Here is a 21,449-nt window from a genome sequence, read left to right on the forward strand (position 1 = left end):
CACTAAGTATCATCGGTCTATCCTTAGTTCAAAATCTCAACTAGAAACTCCACATCTCATCTCTCACTAAATCAGTTTTCTCGAGGTTGGGCTTTCTGTATCGTCTCCGCCAATTCTTCTCCCCCGCACATATGCTTTCCATTTATAGGGACCCTGTCCGCCCTCGTGTGGAGTATGCATTTCACGTGTGGGGGGGCTCCACTCAAGCAGCTCTCCTGGACAGAGTGGAGTCTAAGGCTCTTCGTCTCATGAGCTCTCCTCCTCTTACTGATAGTCTTCTACCTCTTAAATTCTGCCGCCATGTTGCCTCTCTTTCTATCTTTTATCGATATTTTCATGCTGACTGCTCCTCTGAACTTGCTAACTGCATGACTTCCCCCCCTCCTCCCGCGGCCCCGCTGCACTCGACTGTCCACTCTTGCTCATCCCTATACTGTCCAAACCCCTTATCAGAGCTGGGCACTTCCGTACCTCTGTCCGCACCTCCGCTCCTCCGGACCTGCGGACCTTTAAACGAGGTGCGGAGGTCCGAAGTGCGGAAAGTTTTTCAAAAGTGCGGAAGTAACAGGTGCGGAACAGCAGTATTTTAAGTCCGTACCTCCGCACCTGAGGTTTTCAAGGATAAAAAAAATGAAAACGACAAACAGTCCGCGCTCTGCAGTAATACTTCCGGTCGTTTACGCGGTCTGTGCTGCAGGGCATGTTTTCCCGCCACTTGAGTGACGTCACTCATTCAGATTTACGGCCCGGTTCAAAATATACCGTTTGTCGTCCGTCTTAAAGGAAGTGCGTCATCAATGACAACACCACGTGCACGGATAGCAAGAACCCAAGGTGTTGGTTTCCTTACGTCGAGACACACGTGTCCTGTTGCCATATTGTACAAAACTGGGAATGAAAGAAACGGTCACATTATTAAAACAATGTCGCTTAGATTACCACTTTTAATTACTGCGTATCAACCTTTATATTGGAAGAAAAAGGACTTCATAGCTATCATTATCAGAGCAGTGAACTGGCGTATGGTGAAGGTATGGCAACAGTCTCACAGATTTAAAACATGATAATTTAAATTTAGACAAGATTTAAATTTAAAAGCACAAGGTATGACGGTGACGTCACTGATGACGTACGCTCTTGCATGAGTAACTGATGACAAACGGAGCAGTCTGAACCGGCCCTCCTCTCTCTCTCTCTCTCTCTCTCTCTCTCTCTCTCTCTCTCTCTCTCTCTCTCTCTCTCTCTCTCAACAAACAAAGACACGCGATTAAACAGACACGGAAACATATATCAAATATAGTGTACATACATGCAATTAACCGTGCCAGTTATTCTTATTTTCCTGATTATTATTATTATTATTATTATTATTATTATTATTATTATTATTATTATTATTATCTTTATTATTTTATTGATATTGTGGCAGACAGAGCCGAGTAGCAAAGTTCTCACTTGTGGTCACGAGAACATGTGGTCAACATTATTTGAACAACATGTGGTCACGAGAATGTAACAACATGAAGGAACAAGGTTTAGAGCCGTTACCTCTCTCTCTCTCTCTCTCTCTCTCTCTCTCTCTCTCTCTCTCTCTCTTTCATATACATACATACATACATACATGCATTTATACATACATATTACATACATACATACATACAGGCAGTCAGCAACAACTAACACACACACACACACACACGCTGTTTCCGGGGTACGGTGTGACCATTTTATTATTAAACAGGCTGTGACCAGGCTACATTAATTTTATTTTTTCCGCCACTTGGGAGTGACGTCACTCCTTCCGGTTTGAGCATGTTCCTGCCAATGCCTACGATGCCTACGTCCGTTACCATGGTATAAAAGCCGATTTACCGCCTTGGGGCCCCCATTCCTCTAGTATTTCTCGCTCTGCTGACAACTCACACGCTAGTACGTGTCTTGCCCGGGACTCTAAGCAGAGAAAGTAAGCCCAAAGCTCTGGAAGCACTGCAACAGTTACTTACGAAGTTACTGTGCTTACTGTTTAGTTTTGCCATGGATAAATACGTTACAGTTACAAAAATTGGTCAGGATACGGTCAGAACCAGCACGCCTGCACCCACAACCAGTACCCCATCGTTGCTGGATACGTCAGACGTTGCCTTGTCTCAACTTTCTGAAGTGTCCCGGTTGTCTGACGCAGAGCTGGACTCCTCCCAGCTATCCATAGAAGGCATGGAGGATAATGAGACTGAGGAGGATCAGAGGAAGAGGCAGGAGGGCACCCGACAGCTCAAGTCTTTGCTGGAAGACCTTGGAAAGTAAGTAAAATTTATTTAACTAATCTATTTAATTTTTTTTTCGTTTTTTTTACCATTTTAATGTAACTATTTGAACTTGATATTTTATACGTTACTCTTAATAAGTTAAAGTTCTTATCGCATCGTGTCAATTAAAACATTTAAACATTTTTTTAGGTTCTTTGTCTTTGACTCTTACGTCAAGACAGAGAAAGACACTCAAGAGGGGAAGGTTGTCCACACTGGGAGAGCTCGTTGTCAGGAGAAGACCTGTCTGGAGAAAGGGGGGAAGGCTGCCAGCTACACCTACACCACCAGGAGCAAGGGGAACCTTAAAAAGCATTATGAGAAAGTAAGTAAATAATATCTAAATAAGTGCCTACTGCCTGCCTACAGTGCCTACTGCCTGCCTACAGTGCTTACTGCCTGCCTACAGTGCTTACTGCCTGCCTACAGTGCTTACTGCATACAAAATTTCAAAATACAATTTTTTTTTAAATAAGTAATATTTTTATTTTATTTTCTTGTTCTCAGATGCACCGTGCCATGCTTCCGAGTGTCAGGGCGGCCTTTGAAGGGGTGAGCAAGAGAGGCCGTTCCAAGGCCAAAGAGGACGAGCTCCCCGCCAAGAGGGGTGGTCGCCAGCTCTGCATGGAGGAGTCCTTTAGCTGGAAGGACAGGGTGACCCCAGAGTTGCTTAGGAAGACTTGCACCAGGTATAGTAAAATAAACACTTTTAAGTTCTAATAATTTGAATTTCTAATAATCAATAATTTTTAAAAATCGATTTCAGGTGGTTCATTGACACTATGATGCCCTTGAGCCTCATAGATCACCCCACCACCAGGCACTTCTTCAGCCTCCTGTCGCCGGAGTTTTCCGCGCCATCCAGGAGGACCCTGGGGAGAGACATTGACCAGGCCTGGGCCACTGCCAAGTCGGACCTCTCTAACGCGCTGTATGAGGCCAGCTACGTCGCCACAACAGCCGACAGCTGGACGGCGCACAACAGGGCCTTCATTGGCATGACGTGCCACTGGATCGGCCAGAATCTCCGCCGCCAACGTGGCACATTAGCGTGCAAGGAGATCAAGGTAATTACAAAAAGAAGAAAAAAAGTTAACACTTTTTTATATACCAGTGAATATATTGTGATTGTATTTTATTCAATGGTAATGTTAAACTAAGTACTATATTAACTAACATCAGTTATCTTTAAAAATGCTATCATTAACAAAACACTATATATTTATTATTCTTTTCCAGGAGAAGCAGACTAATGTGGTCCTGGCGCAAGCCATCTATGACACCCACCAGGAGTTTGGCCTGGGGAACAAGGTGGTAGCCACTACCACGGACAACGGCACCAACTATGTGGCTGCCTTCAAGTACTTCGGTGCAGGCGATGTGCCTGTGGAGGGAGAGGAGGAGCAGGATCCTGAGGTGGTGGTTGGCCAGCCTGCAAACCTGCATGCCCAGCTGAAGGAGGTGGTTCCTGCTATGATTAAGCTGCCCAAACACTACAGATGTAGGTATGTATGTTTTGTTTTCTGTGATAAGTTATTTGATAACAGTTAAAACGTTAAAGTTTTGAAACAAGAAACTGTATAAACGTCAGAAGTTAAAAAGCTTTAAAAGTTTTTTTTTAATTCCAGTGCACACACCCTCAACCTTATAGCCACTGCCGACGTCCACTCTGTGCCTGGATGGAACCAAGGCTTTAGGGCGCCATTCACAAAGGCTGCTGCAAAAGCCCAGGGGACTTGGAACCTGCAGAACCGCAGTTCTGTGGTGACCAACTCCATCAAGGAGAAGACTGGGAGGAAGCTGAAAACCTTCTGTGTTACTCGGTAAGAATCCATCAAGAATATTTAAGAGATAATGTTGTTTGAGTCAACAATAGAATGGCTTAAAATATTTGGTTACTTCTTACTTGTTTCAGTTGTTTGTAATTAATTTACATTTACAAAGGTGGAACTCCTACTATGATGCTATCCAGAGCCTGATGGACGTCCTCTCCAACCCAGAGAAGATGCGGGCGTTGAATGAGATCCTCAGCAAGGGAGGGGCGGCGACGTTTAACGAGATGGATAAACATGTGAGTGAAATTAATTAAAGTACTTATTGTATGCTTTTCTATAACGTTTATTGGTTATTTATAAAAGTTGACTACATCATGTGCAACTTTTCAGATTTAATTAGAATAAATAAATAAAATTTTAAACTTTCCTTGTAGGTTCTCTCTGAGTACCTGAAGGTCATGCAGCCTGTGGCAGAGTGCCTCGACAGCCTACAATCAGAGACCAACGCCTACATGGGCACCTTGATGCCTGCCTTACAGCTAATGCAGTTTCAGCTGGAGAGGCTGAAAGTTGACAGGTAAGAAACTTATTTCTTTGACATAGCTACAACATTCGTAACAAAAGCTACGTAGTCAATAGTATACTTGTTTAAATATATATTTTCAAAAATTTCAATGTTCTTTACAGGAACCTGCAGTTTGCTCTATCGCTAGTGTCGGCACTACTTGGGAAAGAGGGGAGTGGCAAAGGCTGTTACGGCAGGTTTGCTGACCAGCTTCAGGACGCCGATATCCTGATGGCCACTGCGCTCCACCCCCACTACACCATGTCCCTGGTGCGGCACTTCAATCCTGACCAGGCAGCCAACATCCAGGGCCGTATCGTCAGGGAGGTGAAGGAAATTGTGGGCACAGAGCTGGAGAGGCAGCCTGAGGAGAGGAAGGAAAGGGTGGACAAGTTCCACCTTCTGCTCTCCAGTGCCACAGTCCCTGAGGTGAGGTACCAGGAAGAAGTGGAGGAGACAATTGTAAAAACACTAGAAGACTGGAAAAGGGAGATGGTGGACATCCCCCTCAGCCCCAACCTGTTCCCCGCCCGCTACAGGGATGCCTGGCTGGACCTCTTCAAGAGGTACAACACCCCTCTCCCCAGCTCTGCTGCTGTAGAGAGGCTGTTCAGCTCTGCGGGAGATATCTTGCGGGCTAAAAGGTCCAGCCTCAGCAACGTGAACTTCGAGCAGCTGGTGTTTGTAAGGGGCAACATGCACCTCCTGGACTACAAGGATGTGGGGCAGCAGCACATGGAGGAGGAGCAAGACTTGTAAATTATAATGAACTTGTAAACTTGTGAATCATTTTTATAGCTAGTCATTTGTGAAAGATACATATAGTAAACTGAATCAGCAACATATCTTTCCTTATTCCCATATCTTCTCTTCCTCTTTTGAATGATATTAACCGGAATTTTCTGTGTTGCATGTGTACTGAGGTATGATAATTATGATGAGTGTAAAAGTAGTTACTTTACTTCAGGTGGTGGAGATTCTATGCGTTAAAATGACAATAATGATAACAAAAATAATGGTAATAATAATAATAATAATAATGATAATAATAATGCTGCTGCAGTATTGCATTGTATTTCTTTTTTTAAGGTACGGACTAGATTTTTCAGGCGCGCTTTAATAGTTTTGGGTACGGTACCGGAGGTGCGGAGGTGCGGCATACTTGTGTGTGTGTGTGTGTGTGTGTGTGTGTGTGTGTGTGTGTATTGGTATACTTTGTGTGTATACTTGTATGTATGTATGTGTGTGTATACCTGTGTATGTGTGTGCGGCGGAGAGGGTGGTCTGGTGGGCGGGTGGGCGGGTCTCCTACCTCACTTTAGGAGCCTATTAGTGAGTAACTCTGTCCACATTTGCACTGGGGTGTGACTTAATTAGCTAGGAGTGGGTGGGTGGATGCTGACCTTGGCTAAAGATCATCCCTCAGGTGGATGGGGTAAGTGTGGTAGGGCCTTGCTCCATATAGACAGATAGATAGATGGATAAATGAATAAATACATATAGATGGATAGATAGATACAGAAATATAGGTATATATTATGTAATAGCTTGTGTAATGCTTGTATATACTGAAGAAAAGTACAAGAACAAATAAAATACTTCCAAAGCACATTTATGCCTTTTATATCCTGCACTAATAAATCTATAAAATATACGGGATTTACTGGAAAACTACCAAGAACTCCATTATATAATAAAGGTTCTATTAATCTCTGGCTAAGATGCTACTGCATAATATATGAAACTCAAAGTAGCACAACACATATGCAAAATATTGTTAATGATTCCTCTTCCTTTTATTTTTATTATTACACACACACACAGAGAGAGAGAGAGAGAGAGAGAGAGAGAGAGAGAGAGAGAGAGAGAGAGAGAGAATGAATGAATTTAACGGAGCGAGCGAGAGAGAGAGGGACTAAGGGGGTTGCCAGCTAGCTTAGGTCCTTTATACTTGTGGAGGGGGAGAGAGAGAGCGAGAGGAGGCTCCTCCCACTGACCACCTGACGTCACCTAATCTGCGCCTGAGGTGACCTCCCATTTATTTAGACACTGGTCCACAGCACCCTTGCTTTCGATTGTTTTGACTACGGAGAAGGAGCGAGCACCAACACTGCCGGCCTGCACAACACTGGAAGTCACATGTCTAGCAGCCCCAAGTGAACCAGCACCACAAGTGCCACCACAGGGAGTCGCTGAGCTACGGTTGTTGGGTTGTTGAGCACCACTCTTATGGTGAATTTTGTGTACATCAAAAATGCGATTTTTCCTTCCAATCTTGCTTGTTGAGCTGAGGTAGTTGACCATTTCATTACTTGCGATGCTGGACACAGGTCTTCACTGATGAATATTCCACATCCTTTTAACTTTCTGGAGGTACTGACGACTGCTTCACGATCACTGAACTTCTCGAACATTGCCACGATTGCTCGAGAAGCTTCAATTGGTCCAACAGGATGGGCAAGTTAAGGTTTCGCAGAGGGAGGCTGAAGTTTGTTATAATTTGCCGTTTGCTTCCATGTAGGCTGTTTCTGAAGTCAAAAAAAGCTTTAATTATGGCGCCCACTGTAGTCTTCTTGATAGTTGACTCTTTTCATATTGGCAACTCGAGATCTGTAAGCATCAATTTAGCTTATGTTGTCTTTTTCAAATTTTTGTTGTTTTAATTTCTACTTTTAGGTCCAGAACTTCAGCTTGGGTAAATTCCAGGCTTTCTGTTAAGTCGCTTACCGTTGATTTCCGTGAAAGGATTTCAAACTTCACCTGATAGGTTACGATATCCAAAGCAGCTAAAAATGCTCCTTTCTGCGTGTTCAAAAGCATTTCAGAGTATCCGAATCCATGTCTGGTCACTTTACGTATTTTTTGTTGAGTCATCAGTTGTTGATTAACTTCATGTGAAATCCTTAGAAATTTCTGGATACATGTCTCGAAATTAAATTGCAGAAAAAAACAAGATTAAAATTCATAAGACAAACCTGCATTACATATTTTGGGTTACAAAACATATGAATGAGAATGTCCCTTTCACATTTCTCGACAGTTCACTATATAAATTACTTTGAAAAGACAAGCCTGATTTATCCAAACACTCCTAAAGTATGACCAATTACCAACAAAGTGATCACCATAGTCAGACAACAAATATCTGGCTGGGATTGTAAGTACCTACGATATATTAAATTTGGACGGATGTGTATGTTTAATAGAGCCTTTTTTGTCATCCCTAGACCACCAACGCTGGTTGACTCTTGCATAAGGGGTTTGGACAGTATAGGGATGAGCATGAGTAGAAAGTCGTGTGCAGCGGGGCCGCGGGAGGGGGGGAGGCATGCAGTTAGCAAGTTCAGAAGAGCAGTCAGCATGAAAATATCGATAGAAGATAGAAAGAGAGGCAACATGGCGGCGGAATTTGAGAGGTAGAAGACTATCAGTATGAGGAGGAGAGCTGATGAGACGAAGAGCCTTTGACTCCACTCTGTCAAGGAGAGCTGTGTGAGCGGACCCCCCCCCCCACACACACACACACATGAGATGCATATTCCATTCTAGGGCGGACAAGGCCCCTGTGTATGGACAGCAACTGTGCGGGAGAGAAGAACTGACGGAGACGGTACAGAACGCCCAGCCTCGAGGAAGCTGATTTAGTAAGAGATGAGATATGATGTTTCCAGTTGAGATTTTGAGTTAAGGATAGACCGAGGATGTTTAGTGTTAAAGAAGGTAATAGCTGAGTGTTGTCAAAGAATAGGGGATAGTTATTTGGAAGATTGTGTCGAGTGGATGGGTGGAGAAACTGTGTTTTTGAGGCGTTGAAGGACACCATGTTCCTCTTGCCCTAATCTGAAATAATAGTAAGGTTTGAGGCTAAGCGTTCTGTTGCCTCCACCCTTGAATCATTACGTTCCTGTAGGGTGGGTCTTCTATTAAAAGAAGTTGAGTAATGCAGAGTGGAGTCATCGGCGTAAGAATGGATAGGACAGTTCGTTTTGAAAAGATCATCAATGAACAACAGAAAGAGAGTGAGAGATAGGACAGAACCCTGTGGGACACCACTGTTAATAGGTTTAGGGGAAGAACAGTGACCGTCTACCACAGCAGAAATAGAACGGTCATATCAAATCAGCTGGAGATAAAGGTACAGAGAGAAGGATAGAAACCGTAGGAGGGTAGTTTGGAAAGCAAAGATTTGTGCCAGACCCTATCAATAGCTTTTGACATGTCCAGAGCAATAGCAAAGGTTTCACCGAAACGGCTAAGAGATGATGACCAAGAGTCGGTTAGGAAGGCAAGGAGATCACCAGTAGAACGCCACTTGCGAAACCCATACTGGCAATCACATAGAAGGTCAGAAGTTGAAAGGTGCTTTTGAATCTTCCGGTTAAGGATTGATTCAAAAGCTTTAGATAGACAAGAAAATAAAGCAATAGGACGGTAGTTTGAGGATTGGAACGGTCACCCTTCTTAGGCACGGGCTGTATGAAGGGATACTTCCAGCAGGAAGGAAAGGTAGATGTTGACAGGCAGAGGCGAAAGATTTTGACCAGGCAGGGTGACAGCACGGAGGCACAGTTTTTAAGGACAATAAGAGGCACTCCATCAGGTCCATAAGCCTTCTGAGGATTGAGGCCAGAGAGGGCATATAAAACATCATTTTGAAGAATCTTTATAACAGGCATAAAGGAGTCAGAGGGGGGATGCGTAGGAGGAATATGCCCAGAATCGTCCAGAGTGGAGTTTTTACAAAAAGTTTGAGAGAAGAGTTCAGCCTTAGAGATAGATGAGACGGCAGTGTTGCCGTCAGGACTGAAGAGTGGAGGGAAAGATGAAGAAGTGAAGTTGGAAATGTTTTTGGATAGATGCCAGAAGTCACGGGAAGAGTTAGAGAAAGCAAGGTTTTGGCATTTTCTATTAATGAAAGAGTTTTTGGTTAGTCGGAGAATAGATTTGGCACGATTCTGGGCAGAAATGTAAAGTTCATGGTTAGCATTAGTTCGAAGGCTCTGGTACCTTTTGTGAGCTGACTCTCTATCATTGACAGCACGAGCACAAGCGTGATTAAACCAAGGCTTTTTAGCGTGAGGAGTAGAGAAAGTACGTGGAATGTATGCCTCCATTCCAGAAACAATCACCTCTGTGATGCGCTGAGCACACACAGAGGGGTCTCTATCCTGGAAGCAATAATCATTCCACGGGAAATAGGAAAAGTACATCCTCAGGTCGTCCCACCGAGTTGAAGCAAAATGCTTGAAGCATCACCTCTTCGGTGGGTCCAGAGGGTGTACAGGAGCGATAGGACAGGATACAGAAATATGATTGTGATCGAGGGAGCCCAACGGAGAGAAAAGTTTGACAGCATAAGCAGAAGGGTTAGACGTAAGGAAGAGGTCTAGAATGTTGGGCCGGTCTCCAAGACGATCGGGAATACGTGTAGGGGTCTGGACCAACTGCTCTAGATCGTTTAGGATAGGAAAGTTGTAGGCTTGTTCACCAGGATGGTCAGTGAAAGAGAATGAAAGCCAAAGCTGGTGGTGAACATTGAAATCTCTTAGGATGGAGATTTCAGCGAAGGGAGAGTGGGTCAATATGTGTTCCACTTTAGGGCTCAAGCAGTCAAATAATTTTACATAGTTGGTAGAGTTAGGTAAGAGATAAACAGCATAGATGTCTTTAATAATAGAATGACAATGAAGTCTTAGCCAGATGGTTGAAAATTCTGAAAAATCAAGGTTGTGGGCACGAGAGCAAGTGATGTCGTTGCGCACGTAGGCGCAACATCCAGCTTTGGATTGAAATTTAGGATAGAGATAGTAGGAGGGAACAGAGTAGAGATTGCTGTCAGTAGCCTCAGAAACCTGTGTTTCGGTGAGGAAAAGAAGGTGAGGTTTAGAGGAAGAGAGATGGTGTTCCACAGAATGAAAATTAGAACGAATACCGCGAATGTTGCAGAAATTGAGAAGAAAGAGGTTTGAAGAGTTATCAAAACACCTCTCGGGTCGACAGCCAGAAGGGGAGTCCTCCCTGGGGGAATTTGTGGTCCCACTCCAAGCGGGGACTCCGAGGCAAGGTGAAGGTGCGCCATTTTGATATTTGAATTTTGGGAAAAGGTGGATATGTTGTGTGAATGTAGTGTGGTGTGGATAGAGAGATGAAATGTATTTAGAGAGCATGCTGAACTACTCTCTGGTGTTGGTGAGACAATAGGGAAACGGTTAGTGGGGACATGGGAAGGGTTTTTGGAAGGCTTCAGCACCCTTCTCACCTCCCATATATACCTCACCGGGAGTGGCTTTCTCCCGTTCGGTAGGTGTCTTCCTACCTACTCCAGCCTGTCTCAGTTTGTCTCTCTTGCTAATCGTTTATCTTCCACTGTCTGTCCTCGTCCTCCTATTGTTAACTCGTACATATTGTTTACTACATCCACTAACATTTATATGTCATCTACACCATACACACGCATACACACACAAACACCTTTTCTATGTATTTTGTTTGTTCTTATGACCTGTACGATTTTATGTCAATAAAAAAGCCTGACGGATATTGACTTTCTCTATCCACGAACCAATTAGCACGTAGAACACTCGCTACCGCCTACACGTGTAGGGTGCTGAACCAACTGCTCTGGCTCGTTGAGGAGGCCAAAGTTGTAGGCTTGTTCATCAGGCTGGTCAGTGAAAGAGGATGAAAGCCAAAGCTGGCGGTGAACATTGAAATCTCCGAAGATGGAGATTTCAGAGAAGGGAGAGTGGGTCAAGATGTGCTCCACTTTAGAGTTCAAGTAGTCAAATAATTTTACATAGTTAATTGAGCTGGGTGAGAGATAAACAGCACAGATGTATTTAGTAATAGTATGACAATGAAGTCTTAGCCAGATGGTGGAAAATTCAGAAGAATAAAGGTCGTGAGAGCAAGTGATGTCGTTGCGCACGTAGACGCAGCATACAGCTTTGGATTGAAATTTAGGATAGAGATAGTAGGAGGGAACAGAGTAGAGATTGCTGTCAGTAGCCTCAGAGACCTGCGTTTCGGTGAGGAAGAAAAGGTGAGGTTTAGAGGAGGAGAGATGGTGCTTTACAGAATGAAAATTGTGTATCCTACATATCATGAAAATATGAAATATAAGTACTTACGTACAAAATAACATATACAAGAGGTCGTTGTGGTTAATGCTGTCCATATGTTTGTCAACAAATGGTGGGCGATGGACTGACGGAGTGGATCATCCGTGCCGAGCGGCCGCTATTTCGCTGACGTCATTTTGAGGTCATTATTAACGTCGACGGATCCGTCAAAAGCTTCCTTTACTTACACCCCTCTCTCCCTCTTATCACCTCCCTTACTCCTTACCTCCCTCCATCCCCTCCTTTCCTCCCTTATTCTCTCTCTCCTCCCTTTCACTCCATCCCCTCCTTTCTCTCCCTCTCCCCTCCCTTCTCTTCCATCTTCTCTCCTCCCTTACTCTTTCTCTCCCTCTCCTTCCTTTTCCTCCTCTCCTCCCTTCCCTGTTACCACCTCCCTACTCCCTTACATTCTCTCCCTCTCCTCCCTTACTCTTTCTCAGTCACGTTGTTTTGTTTTGAGGTGAGCCGAGTACCGCCCCCCACCCCCCCCCCACCCCTGTCCACCCTTGACCAGTTCTATTGTTATATATTTCCATTATTTCTATTTCCCTTCCTTCTGTTTCCTCCATTCCTTCTTTCTTCTTTATTCTTCTGTAATTCTATCCTTTCTCCGTCTTTTTTCTTTTCTCTTCTTCCTCTCTTCTCATTTCCCTCACCTCCTTCCTTTCCCTCCATCCCCTCCTTTCCTCCCTTATTTTTTCTCTCCCTCACCTTCCTTTACTTACACCCTTCTCTCCCTCTTATCACCTCCCTTACTCCTTACCTCCTCCATCCTCTCCTTTCCTCCTCATTCTCTCTCTCTCCCTTTCCATCCTCTCCTCTCTCTCCCCTCTTTCTCCCTCTTTCTCTCTCTTTTCTCTCTCTCCTCTCCTTTTTTCCTCTCCCTCTCTCTCCTTCGTTCCCCCCCTCCTCCTCCTTACATTCTCTCTCCCTCTCCTCCTTTTTCTCAGTCACGTTGTTTTGTTTAGAAGTGAGTACTGCACCTGCCCCCCACCGTCCCCCTTGACCTGCTCTCTATTGTTATATATTTCCATTATTTCTATTTCCCTTCCTTCTGTTTCCTCTATTCCTTCTTTCTTCTTCTTTATTCTTCTGTAATTCTCTCCTTTCTCCTTTTTTCTTTGATCTTCTTCCTCTCTTCTCCTTTATCACACTTCTCATATTACTGTTAATGTAATTATTAGCATTATTATTATTATTGTTATTGTTATTGTTATTATTATTGTTATTGTTGTTATTATTATTGTTATTATTATTGTTATTATTATTTTTGTTATTATGATTATGATTATTATTATTGTTATTATTATTATTATTATTATTGTTATTGTTATTGTTATTGTTATTGTTGTTATTATTATTGTTATTGTTATTGTTATTGTTATTATTGTTATTGTTATTGTTATTATTATTAGTTATTATTATTATTATTATTATTGTTATTATTATTATTATTATTATTATTATTATTATTATTATTATTATTATTATTATTATTATTATCATCATTATTATCTCTCTCTCATATAGAAGAAGAAAAAGAAAACTATTAAAACAAGAACAAGAAAAAAACGACCTCTAACTGTGGAAAATGATTATAATTGGTTTCATGCACTTAATTAATATTCCTTCCTTTACTGTTTTCTGTTATATTATTACGAGTCTTATCATTTCCTCCACTGCATGAATATTGTACACGTGTTTCTTGTATTAACTGAACATCACACAGTATGCGCTAACCACTCTTGCAGGAGGGCTGTTACAGTGGCGGACGACTCATTTCGAGGAAGGAAGGAAGGAGGGAGGGAGGAAGGGGGCGAGAGAGCAATTAAGTATCTTCTTTATTCTTTGTTCCAAATCTCATAATAGAAGAGTGTCGATCCAGTGCAGATGTAGCTAACAGATGTGGAGTAAAGGACCTGCATGGAAACAGTGCTCAGAAGGGAAAGACTCCGATGGTTTGGACATGTAAGGAGAGCAGGGGAGGACACAGTGCTGGGAGTTGTGGAGAGAATGATAAGATAGGGTGTCCGGTGCCGATGTAGCTTACAGATGTGGAGTAGAGGACCTGGAAACAGTTTCTTTTTTTCCTTTTTTACATGTGACCTAAAGCGCCGGTAGGCTTTTTTTTATTAGGGGCCTGATGGTGGGCCCGACCCCGTTATGGCGCAGACAAATGTTTATAGTGGCGCAATTATTATTGGCTCATGCTGCCCTCCGGAGATCATTCTTGATTTCACTTGCATAGCTTCTTCTAGAGTCCGGGTTGGTGGGTAGTCTTCAGGACAGCATGTGGGTAGTCTTAGGCCCCTCGGCGGTGACTGAATAATCCCAGGTGGTTAGCGGCTGATTCGAACCCTCATCATCATTAACGCTGCGAATGCGGGGCCGGCACGCTAACCACTCCGCCACCACCTCAGAAACATGGAAATGCAGGAAACAGAAAGCCTATTGGCTCATTACGAGGTTGCCCGCTTTGGTGATTTAATCTGCTCGACAGTCACTTGGGGCCTGGGGAGCAGATGAAAGCACCTCGACATTGAGGAGCAGATGAAAGCACCTCGATATTGAGGAGCAGATGAAAGCACCTCGATATTGAGCAGCAGATGAAAGCACCTCAATATTCAGTATACTCCCGACGCAGCGAAGTGACGGTCGATTCTATATTTGAAGGAGTTGATAGTATTCGCATTTACCACTTCTGAAGGAAGATTGTTCCAGTGACGGATAACTCGGTTTGAAAAGAACTCCTTCCGAGGGAAAGGCTCCGATGGTTTGGACATATGAAGAGAGCAGGGGAGGATACAGTGGTGGGAGGTTTGCAGAGATTGGCAAGACAGAGTGCCCCGTGCAGATGTAACTAACAGATGTGGAGTAGAGGACCTGCAAACAGTGCTCAGAAGGGAAATACTCCGATGGTTTGGACATGTGAAGGGAGCAGGGGAGGATACAGTGCTGGGAGTTGTGGAGAGATTGGCATGACAGGGTGTCTAGTGCAGCTAGATGTGGCTAACAGATGTGGAGTAGAGAACCTGGAAACAGTGCTCAGAAGGGAGACTCCTATAGTTTGGACATGTGAAAAGCAGGGGAGGATACAGTGCTGGGAGTTTTGGAGAGATTGAAAGTAAAAGGAAGGAGACCAGTTGGTAGACCTAGGAAAACGTGGAGAAGGTGTATACAGAAAAACTTGGCAGTGATGGGATTGGATGAGCATCAGGCAGAAGACAGAGCAGAATAGAGGAGACCCATAAAGCGTCCAACCGCTCAGGAAGAGTGAAAACGGACGTTAAACGAAATGATGATGATGATGATGATATATCATAATAGAAGAAGAAAATAACAGAACAAAGAACATTAAGTGACCTGTGGAAAGGATTAAAGCACTTCTGCTACTCTCGGATACGTTCAGTTCACTCCCGACGCAGTAAAGTTACTGTCAGTGGAAATGGAGTTGATCGTTTCCGCACTGACTACTTCTGCGGGGAGGCTGTTCCAGTGGCGGACGACTCTGTTCGAGGAAGGAAGTATGGAGGAGGGAGGGATGAGAGCGAGAGTTTTTATTCTTTTCGTTAATCTTATTCTCTCGTTCCACCTCATCCTTCCACATGCTACCTGCCACATATAATTCACTACTCTGTTACTTAACTTTACTTTCAGATCATTTCACTTTACTTTCAGATTAAATAAGTTAACTTCCTCTGCATTGCGCCACGTAGGGCTACAGCAGACGCTTTTAAAATTAGGAACAGCAGACGCTTTTAAAATTAGGAACAGCAATCGCTTTTAAGAGTAGGAACAGCAGACGCATTATACATTATGAACAGCAGACACATTATAAATTAGGAACAGCAGACGCATTTAAAATTAGGAAGAGTAATCACTTAAATTAACTTGATAAACAAACAAAGATTAATATGATCCTGAGGAGAATTAAACACCCGTTTATTATATATATACATGTCTGTACATCATCAAGACCCCAAGACCCAGACCAGACATTCCTTTTATCCCAATTGGAGATGATAGCAAGGTCTGAGTTTAAGCATTCTGCAGCCTCAGCCTTATAAACTAAAAGAGATTTTTACGACAATTTCAATAATATGATTAATACTGACAAATGTGTCCTATGCGTAGACTATCATATAACATCGTAAACGCCATGACACCAGGTTGCCAGACCTCGATAATTCACACCTCAGTCTCGGGTGCCGCGACGAAAGCCAAGGCTGCAACACAGAGACGGCCTTGGCACAGCACAATTATAACTCTTCCTCCTTATCTCTCTCCTTTCCCTTCCCTCCTCTTCCTCCTCACTCAGGCTTAGTGATGCGGAAGACGAAGACGAGACCCTCCTTGTCACATAAATAGTTTGGGACGGTGCGCCGCTCCACCTGAAGGAATTATGACCATCATTTCAAATACGTGACCTTCTCCCCCTGGCCAGCTCCTGACCATCTCCTTATACCAGAGTGTCGTGACAGGCGCCCATACAGTGAACAGCCCCGCCAGACAGAAACCTTGATTAGAGTAAATGTTTTCTTGTACCAACGTTGCCAGATAGTTGTACTCAGCCTCTTATATTTACCAACTTCCGACCCCAAAACCGTCTCCTGGAGCTCAATAACTAGATTCATTTATATCTATCGTTAAAATAGTGAATTCCTGATGTTTCTTGGCAATAGTTAGGTGTCAAAAAACGGTAAATACTATGCTCTGAGTACGATAATCTGGCAACGGTGCTCCCTACCTTCTTCCACTTCCCGTCCGCCTCCAGCTGGTCCATGTAAGGCTCCAGCTTGTCCTTGTAGGAAGGCACGGTCTGTAGGTGCTCATAGCGCATAACGATGATCACGAAGCCTCCTGGAGTACCGGAGAGGAGGAAATAAGTTAATCATTGGGGCATACGCTAGGGGGCGCGTCGTCTTGCCCACCTTAGGAAGACCGCCTCAAGGTTTATTCCATGCAAATCTGAAGTCTCTATGTAGGCTCTTTCCCATCCTAAACGGCGCCTAAGTTCGCCTGTTTGAAAAGCCTCTCGTAAAAGTTGCTGGGATTACCATGAACTGTTTAGCGATCCTATAGTAGGAGTAGGTAGAAAGACACCAACCGAATAGGCGTGAACTACTCCGGGTGAGGATATATGAGAAGCGAGGAGGATGCTGAACCCCTTCAAAGACCCATCCCATGTCCTTACTAACCGTTTCCCTTTTGTCTCATCAACACCAGAGAGCAGTTCAGCATGCTCTCTAAAGACAGTTCCTCTCTCTTTCTACACCACACTACATTCACACAACACACACACCTTTTCCCAAAATTCAAAATTATAAATGGCGAAAAATAACAATGCCTCGGAGTCCCCGCCTGGGGGGAGGGGGGGGACCATAATTTCCCCCAGGGAGGACTCCCATTCTGGCTGCCGACTTGAGAGGTGTCCTGATAACTCTTCGAACCTCCTCCTTATCAATGTCTGCAACATTCGCGGTCTTCGTTTTAATTTTCATTCTGTGGAACACCATCTCTCCTCCTCGAAACCTCACCTTCTCTTCCTCACCGAAACACAGGTTTCTGAGGCTGCTGACAGCAACCTCTACTTTGTTCCCTCCTACTATCTCTATCCTAAATTTCAATCCAAAGCTGGATGCTGCGCCTACGTGCGCAACGACATCACTTGCTCTCGTGCCCACGACCTTGACTCTTCTGAATTTTCCACCATCTGGCTAAGACTTCATTTTCATTCTATTACTAAATATATCTGTGCTGTTTATCTCTCACCTAACTCTATAACTATGTAAAATTCTTTGAATATTTGAATTCTAAAGTGGAGCACATCTTGACTCACTCTCCCTTCGCTGAAATCTCCATCATGGGAGATTTCAATGTTCACCACCAGCTTTGGCTTTCATCCTCTTTCACACACTAGCCTGGTGAACAAGCCTATAACTTTGCTCTCCTCAATGACCTAGAGCAGTTGGTTCAGCACCCTACACGTATTCCCGACAGTCTTGGAGACAGGCCCAACATTCTAGACCTCTTCCTTACCTCTAATCATTTTGCTTACTCTGTCAAACTGTTCTCTCCGTTGGGCTCCTCCGATCATAACCTTATTTCTGTTTCCTGTCCTATCGTTCCTGTACATCCTCTGGACCCACCGAAGAGGCGATGCTTCTGGCATTTTGCTTCAGCTCGGTGGGACGATCTGAGGATGTACTTTTCCGATTTCCCGTGGAATGATTACTGCTTCCAGGAGAGAGACCCCTCTGTGTGTGCCCAGTGCATCTCAGAGGTGATTGTCTCTGGAATGGAGGCACACATTCCACGTTCTTTCTCTACTCCTCATGCTAAAAAGCCTTGGTTTAATCATGCTTGTTCTCGTGCTATTAAAGATAGAGAGGCATCTCACAACGCTAAATATGACCTTTACATGTCAGCACGGAATCGTGCCATATATATTATCCGACTTACCAATACTTCTTTTATCAATAGAAAATGTCAACACCTTGCTTCTAATTCTTCCCGTGACTTCAATTTCACTTCTTCCTCTTTCCCTTCTCTCCTTAACCCTGACGGCAGCACTGCCGTCTCATCTGTCTATAAGGCTGAACTCTTCGTTCAAAGTTTCTGTAAAAACTCAACCCTGGACGATTTTGGGCATATTCCTCCTACTCATCCCCCCTCTGACTCCTTTATGCCCGTTATTAAGATTCTTCCAAATGATGTTTTCTATGCCCTCTCTGGCATCAACTCTCAGAAGGCTTATGGACCTGACGGAGTGCCTCCTATTGTCCTTAAAATCTATGCTTCCGTGCTGACACCCTGCCTGGTCAAACTCTTTCGTCTTTGCCTATCAACATCTGCCTTCCCTTCCTGCTGGAAGTATGCCTTTGTACAGCCTGTGCCTAAGAAGGGTGACCGTTCCAATCCCTAAAACTACCGCCCTATAGCTTTATTTTCCTGTCTATCTAAAGCTTTTGAATCAATCCTTAACCGGATGATTCAAAAGCACCTTTCCACTTCTAACCTTCTATCTGATCGCCAGTATGGGTTCCACAATGGGCGTTCTACAGGCGATCTTCTTGCTCTCTTAACTGACTCTTGGTCATCCTCTCTTAGCCATATCGAAAGCCTACGATAGAGTCTGGCACAAGTCTTTGCTTACTAAACTACCCTCTTTTGGATTATATCCCTCTCTCTGTTCCTTTATTTTCAGTTTCCTTTCCGGCAGTTGTATCTCTGCGGTGGTAGACGGTCACTGTTCTTCCCCTAAACCTATCAACAGTGGCGTTCCACAGGGCTCTGTCCTATCACCCACTCTCTTCTTGTTATTCATCAATGATCTTCTTTCAATAACAAACTTTCCTGTCCACTCATACGCCGACGACTCCACTCTGCATTATTCAACTTCTTTCAATAGAAGGCCATCCCAACAGGAAGTACACGACTCCAGACTGGAGTCTATCATTTCCGATTGTGGTAAAAGAAACCTTGTGTCCTTCAATGCCTCAAAAACTCAATTTCTCCACCTATCAACTCGACACAATCTTCCAAACACCTATGCCCTATTCTTCAACAACACTCAGCTGTCACCTTCTTCAACACTAAATATCCTCGGTCTATTCTTAACTCAAAATCTCAACTGGAAACTTCATATCTCCACTCACGCTAATTCAGCTTCCTCGCGGTTGGGCGTTCTGTATCGTCTCCTCCAGTTCTTCTCCCCCGCACAGTTGCTATCCATATACAGGGGCATTGTCCGCCCTTGTATGGAGTATGCATCTCACGTGTCTCATCAGCTCTCCTCTTCCAACTTATAGTCTTCTACCTCTTAAATTCCGTCGCGATGTTGACTCTTTTTATCTTCTATCGCTATTTTCACGCTGACTGCTCTTCTGAACTTGCTAACTGCATGCCTCCCTCCCTCCCGCGGCCCCGCTGCACACGACTTTCTACTCATGCTCATCCCATACTGTCCAAACCCCTTATGCAGGATTTAACCAGCATCTTCACTCTTTCATCCCTCACGCTGGTAAACTCTGGAACAATCTTCCTTCATCGGTATTTCCTCCGGCCTACGACTTGAACTCTTACAAGAGGAGAGTATCAGGACACCTCTCCTCCCGAAATTGACCCCTCTTTCGGCCACCTCTTTTGATTTTTTTTTCTCAGGAGCACCGAGTAGCGGGCTTTTTTTTTTATATTATTGTTTCCTTTTTTTGAGCCATTGAGCTGTCTCCTTTCTTGTAAAAACATTCTCACACGCACGCACGCACGCACGCTCGCTCACCGTTCTTTGCGACGCGCACCAGGTCGTCGAGGCCACTGAGTGGGATATGACCTTCGCCCATACCACCCGAGGTGACCACCAGGTCGTATGTGTCCGAGAGAGAGAGAGAGAGAGAGAGAGAGAGAGAGAGAGAGAGAGAGAGAGAGAGAGAGATGTATAAGAAAAATACGTATATTAATCTTTAAATATGAAACAACAACAATAACAATAATTCCACTCGCACAGCTCTCCTGGACAGAGTGGAGTCTAAGGGTCTTCGTCTCATCAGCTCTCCTCCTCTCACTGATAACCTTCTACCTCTTAAATTCCGCCGCTATGTTGCCTCTTTTTCTATCTTCTATCGATATATTCATGATGACTGCTCTTCTGAACATGCTTACTGCAGCCTCCCTCCCTCCCGCGGCCCCGCTGCACGCGATTTTCTACTCATGCTCATCCCTATACTATCCAAAACCCTTATGCAAGAGGTAAACTCTGGATCAACCTTCCTTCGTCTGTATTTCCTCCTGCCCATGACTTGACTTATTTCAAGAAGAGTGTATCAAGACACCTCTCCACTCGAAATTGACCTCTCTTTTGGCTACTCTTTACTTTTATCTTTTATGGGAGCGGCGAGTAGCGGGCTTTTTTTTTTGTACTCTTGTTCCTCTTGAGCCGTGTCCTTTAATGTAAAAAACAAATTACTATTACCTTTGGGCACGGTGGAGTGTCCGCTGCCGATAAACTCCAGGAAGTCGTTGGTATAGATGCCAGTCTCCCGCTGCTTCATCATGCCCTCCAACGGGTCCACAGCGTCTATGTGCCTGTGGGAGTGGCTGTAGTAATAGCAGTAGTAGTAGTAGAAGTTATAGCAGTAGTAGTAGTTGTTGGGAATCAGTAAATTTACCCTACCCAACAGTTAGGTCACTTGCAAAGTGAATAAACACACCCGTCAGACAATCCCAAAGAAACAAGTGCTTACCAGCTATTAGGTGGTGAAGGTATCCAAAAAGCACCTCCAGACAGCCGAACAAATAATAATCCTACCGGATCCGTGTAGTAAAAATCTATCTGTCTCAAATAACTGCTGGGGGCACTTAGCTGAGAAGCGGGTTTCAAAAGATATTGTTGTCTCTGAAGTATCGTTGCCGGGTGTAGTATCCCTCAGTCAGGTAATAGAAGGCACACTGCGTCCGATTTAATGGGTGGGCTGCAGTGCCTTGGTCTTTACTTTGTGAAGGCCGGTGGTGGAGTGAGAGAAAACCAATCACGTGGGTCTGAAGCGATATTTTTAATTTCTCTCGCCAGGTGGCGTGGCTTTCCTCTCTTTTCCATCGGTTAAATTATCCTTGCTCTTTAATTTTAATTCAGCAAGAACAATTAATTATTATTTCATGAAAGGAAACACTTCACTATTGTTAT

General features: G+C 44.0%; 2 protein-coding genes across 2 annotated transcripts in view; both read left to right on the forward strand.

Moving 5' to 3' along the window:
- LOC127002592 (uncharacterized) overlaps positions 1-21,449 on the forward strand; it is a 97,694-nt gene that overhangs the window by 24,666 nt on the left and 51,579 nt on the right. The window lies entirely within an intron of this gene.
- Positions 453-5,434, forward strand: LOC127002530 (uncharacterized). Its single transcript, XM_050868599.1, has 2 exons — positions 453-914; positions 4,905-5,434. The coding sequence occupies exons 1-2, from the start codon at positions 798-800 to the stop codon at positions 5,403-5,405; spliced, it is 618 nt and encodes a 205-aa protein (XP_050724556.1). The 5' UTR covers positions 453-797; the 3' UTR covers positions 5,406-5,434.

Source organism: Eriocheir sinensis, chromosome 23, assembly GCF_024679095.1.
Source record: "Eriocheir sinensis breed Jianghai 21 chromosome 23, ASM2467909v1, whole genome shotgun sequence".
Classification (NCBI taxonomy): Eukaryota; Metazoa; Arthropoda; class Malacostraca; order Decapoda; family Varunidae; genus Eriocheir; species Eriocheir sinensis.

Coding starts and splice junctions, on each gene's coding strand:
- LOC127002530 (XM_050868599.1), top strand. CDS start 798: ATGACAACACCACGTGCACGGATAGCAAGAACCCAAGGTGTTGGTTTC. Junction 915..4,904: donor ATGAAAGAAACGGTCACATT/ATTAAAACAATG, acceptor CACCCCCACTAC/ACCATGTCCCTGGTGCGGCA.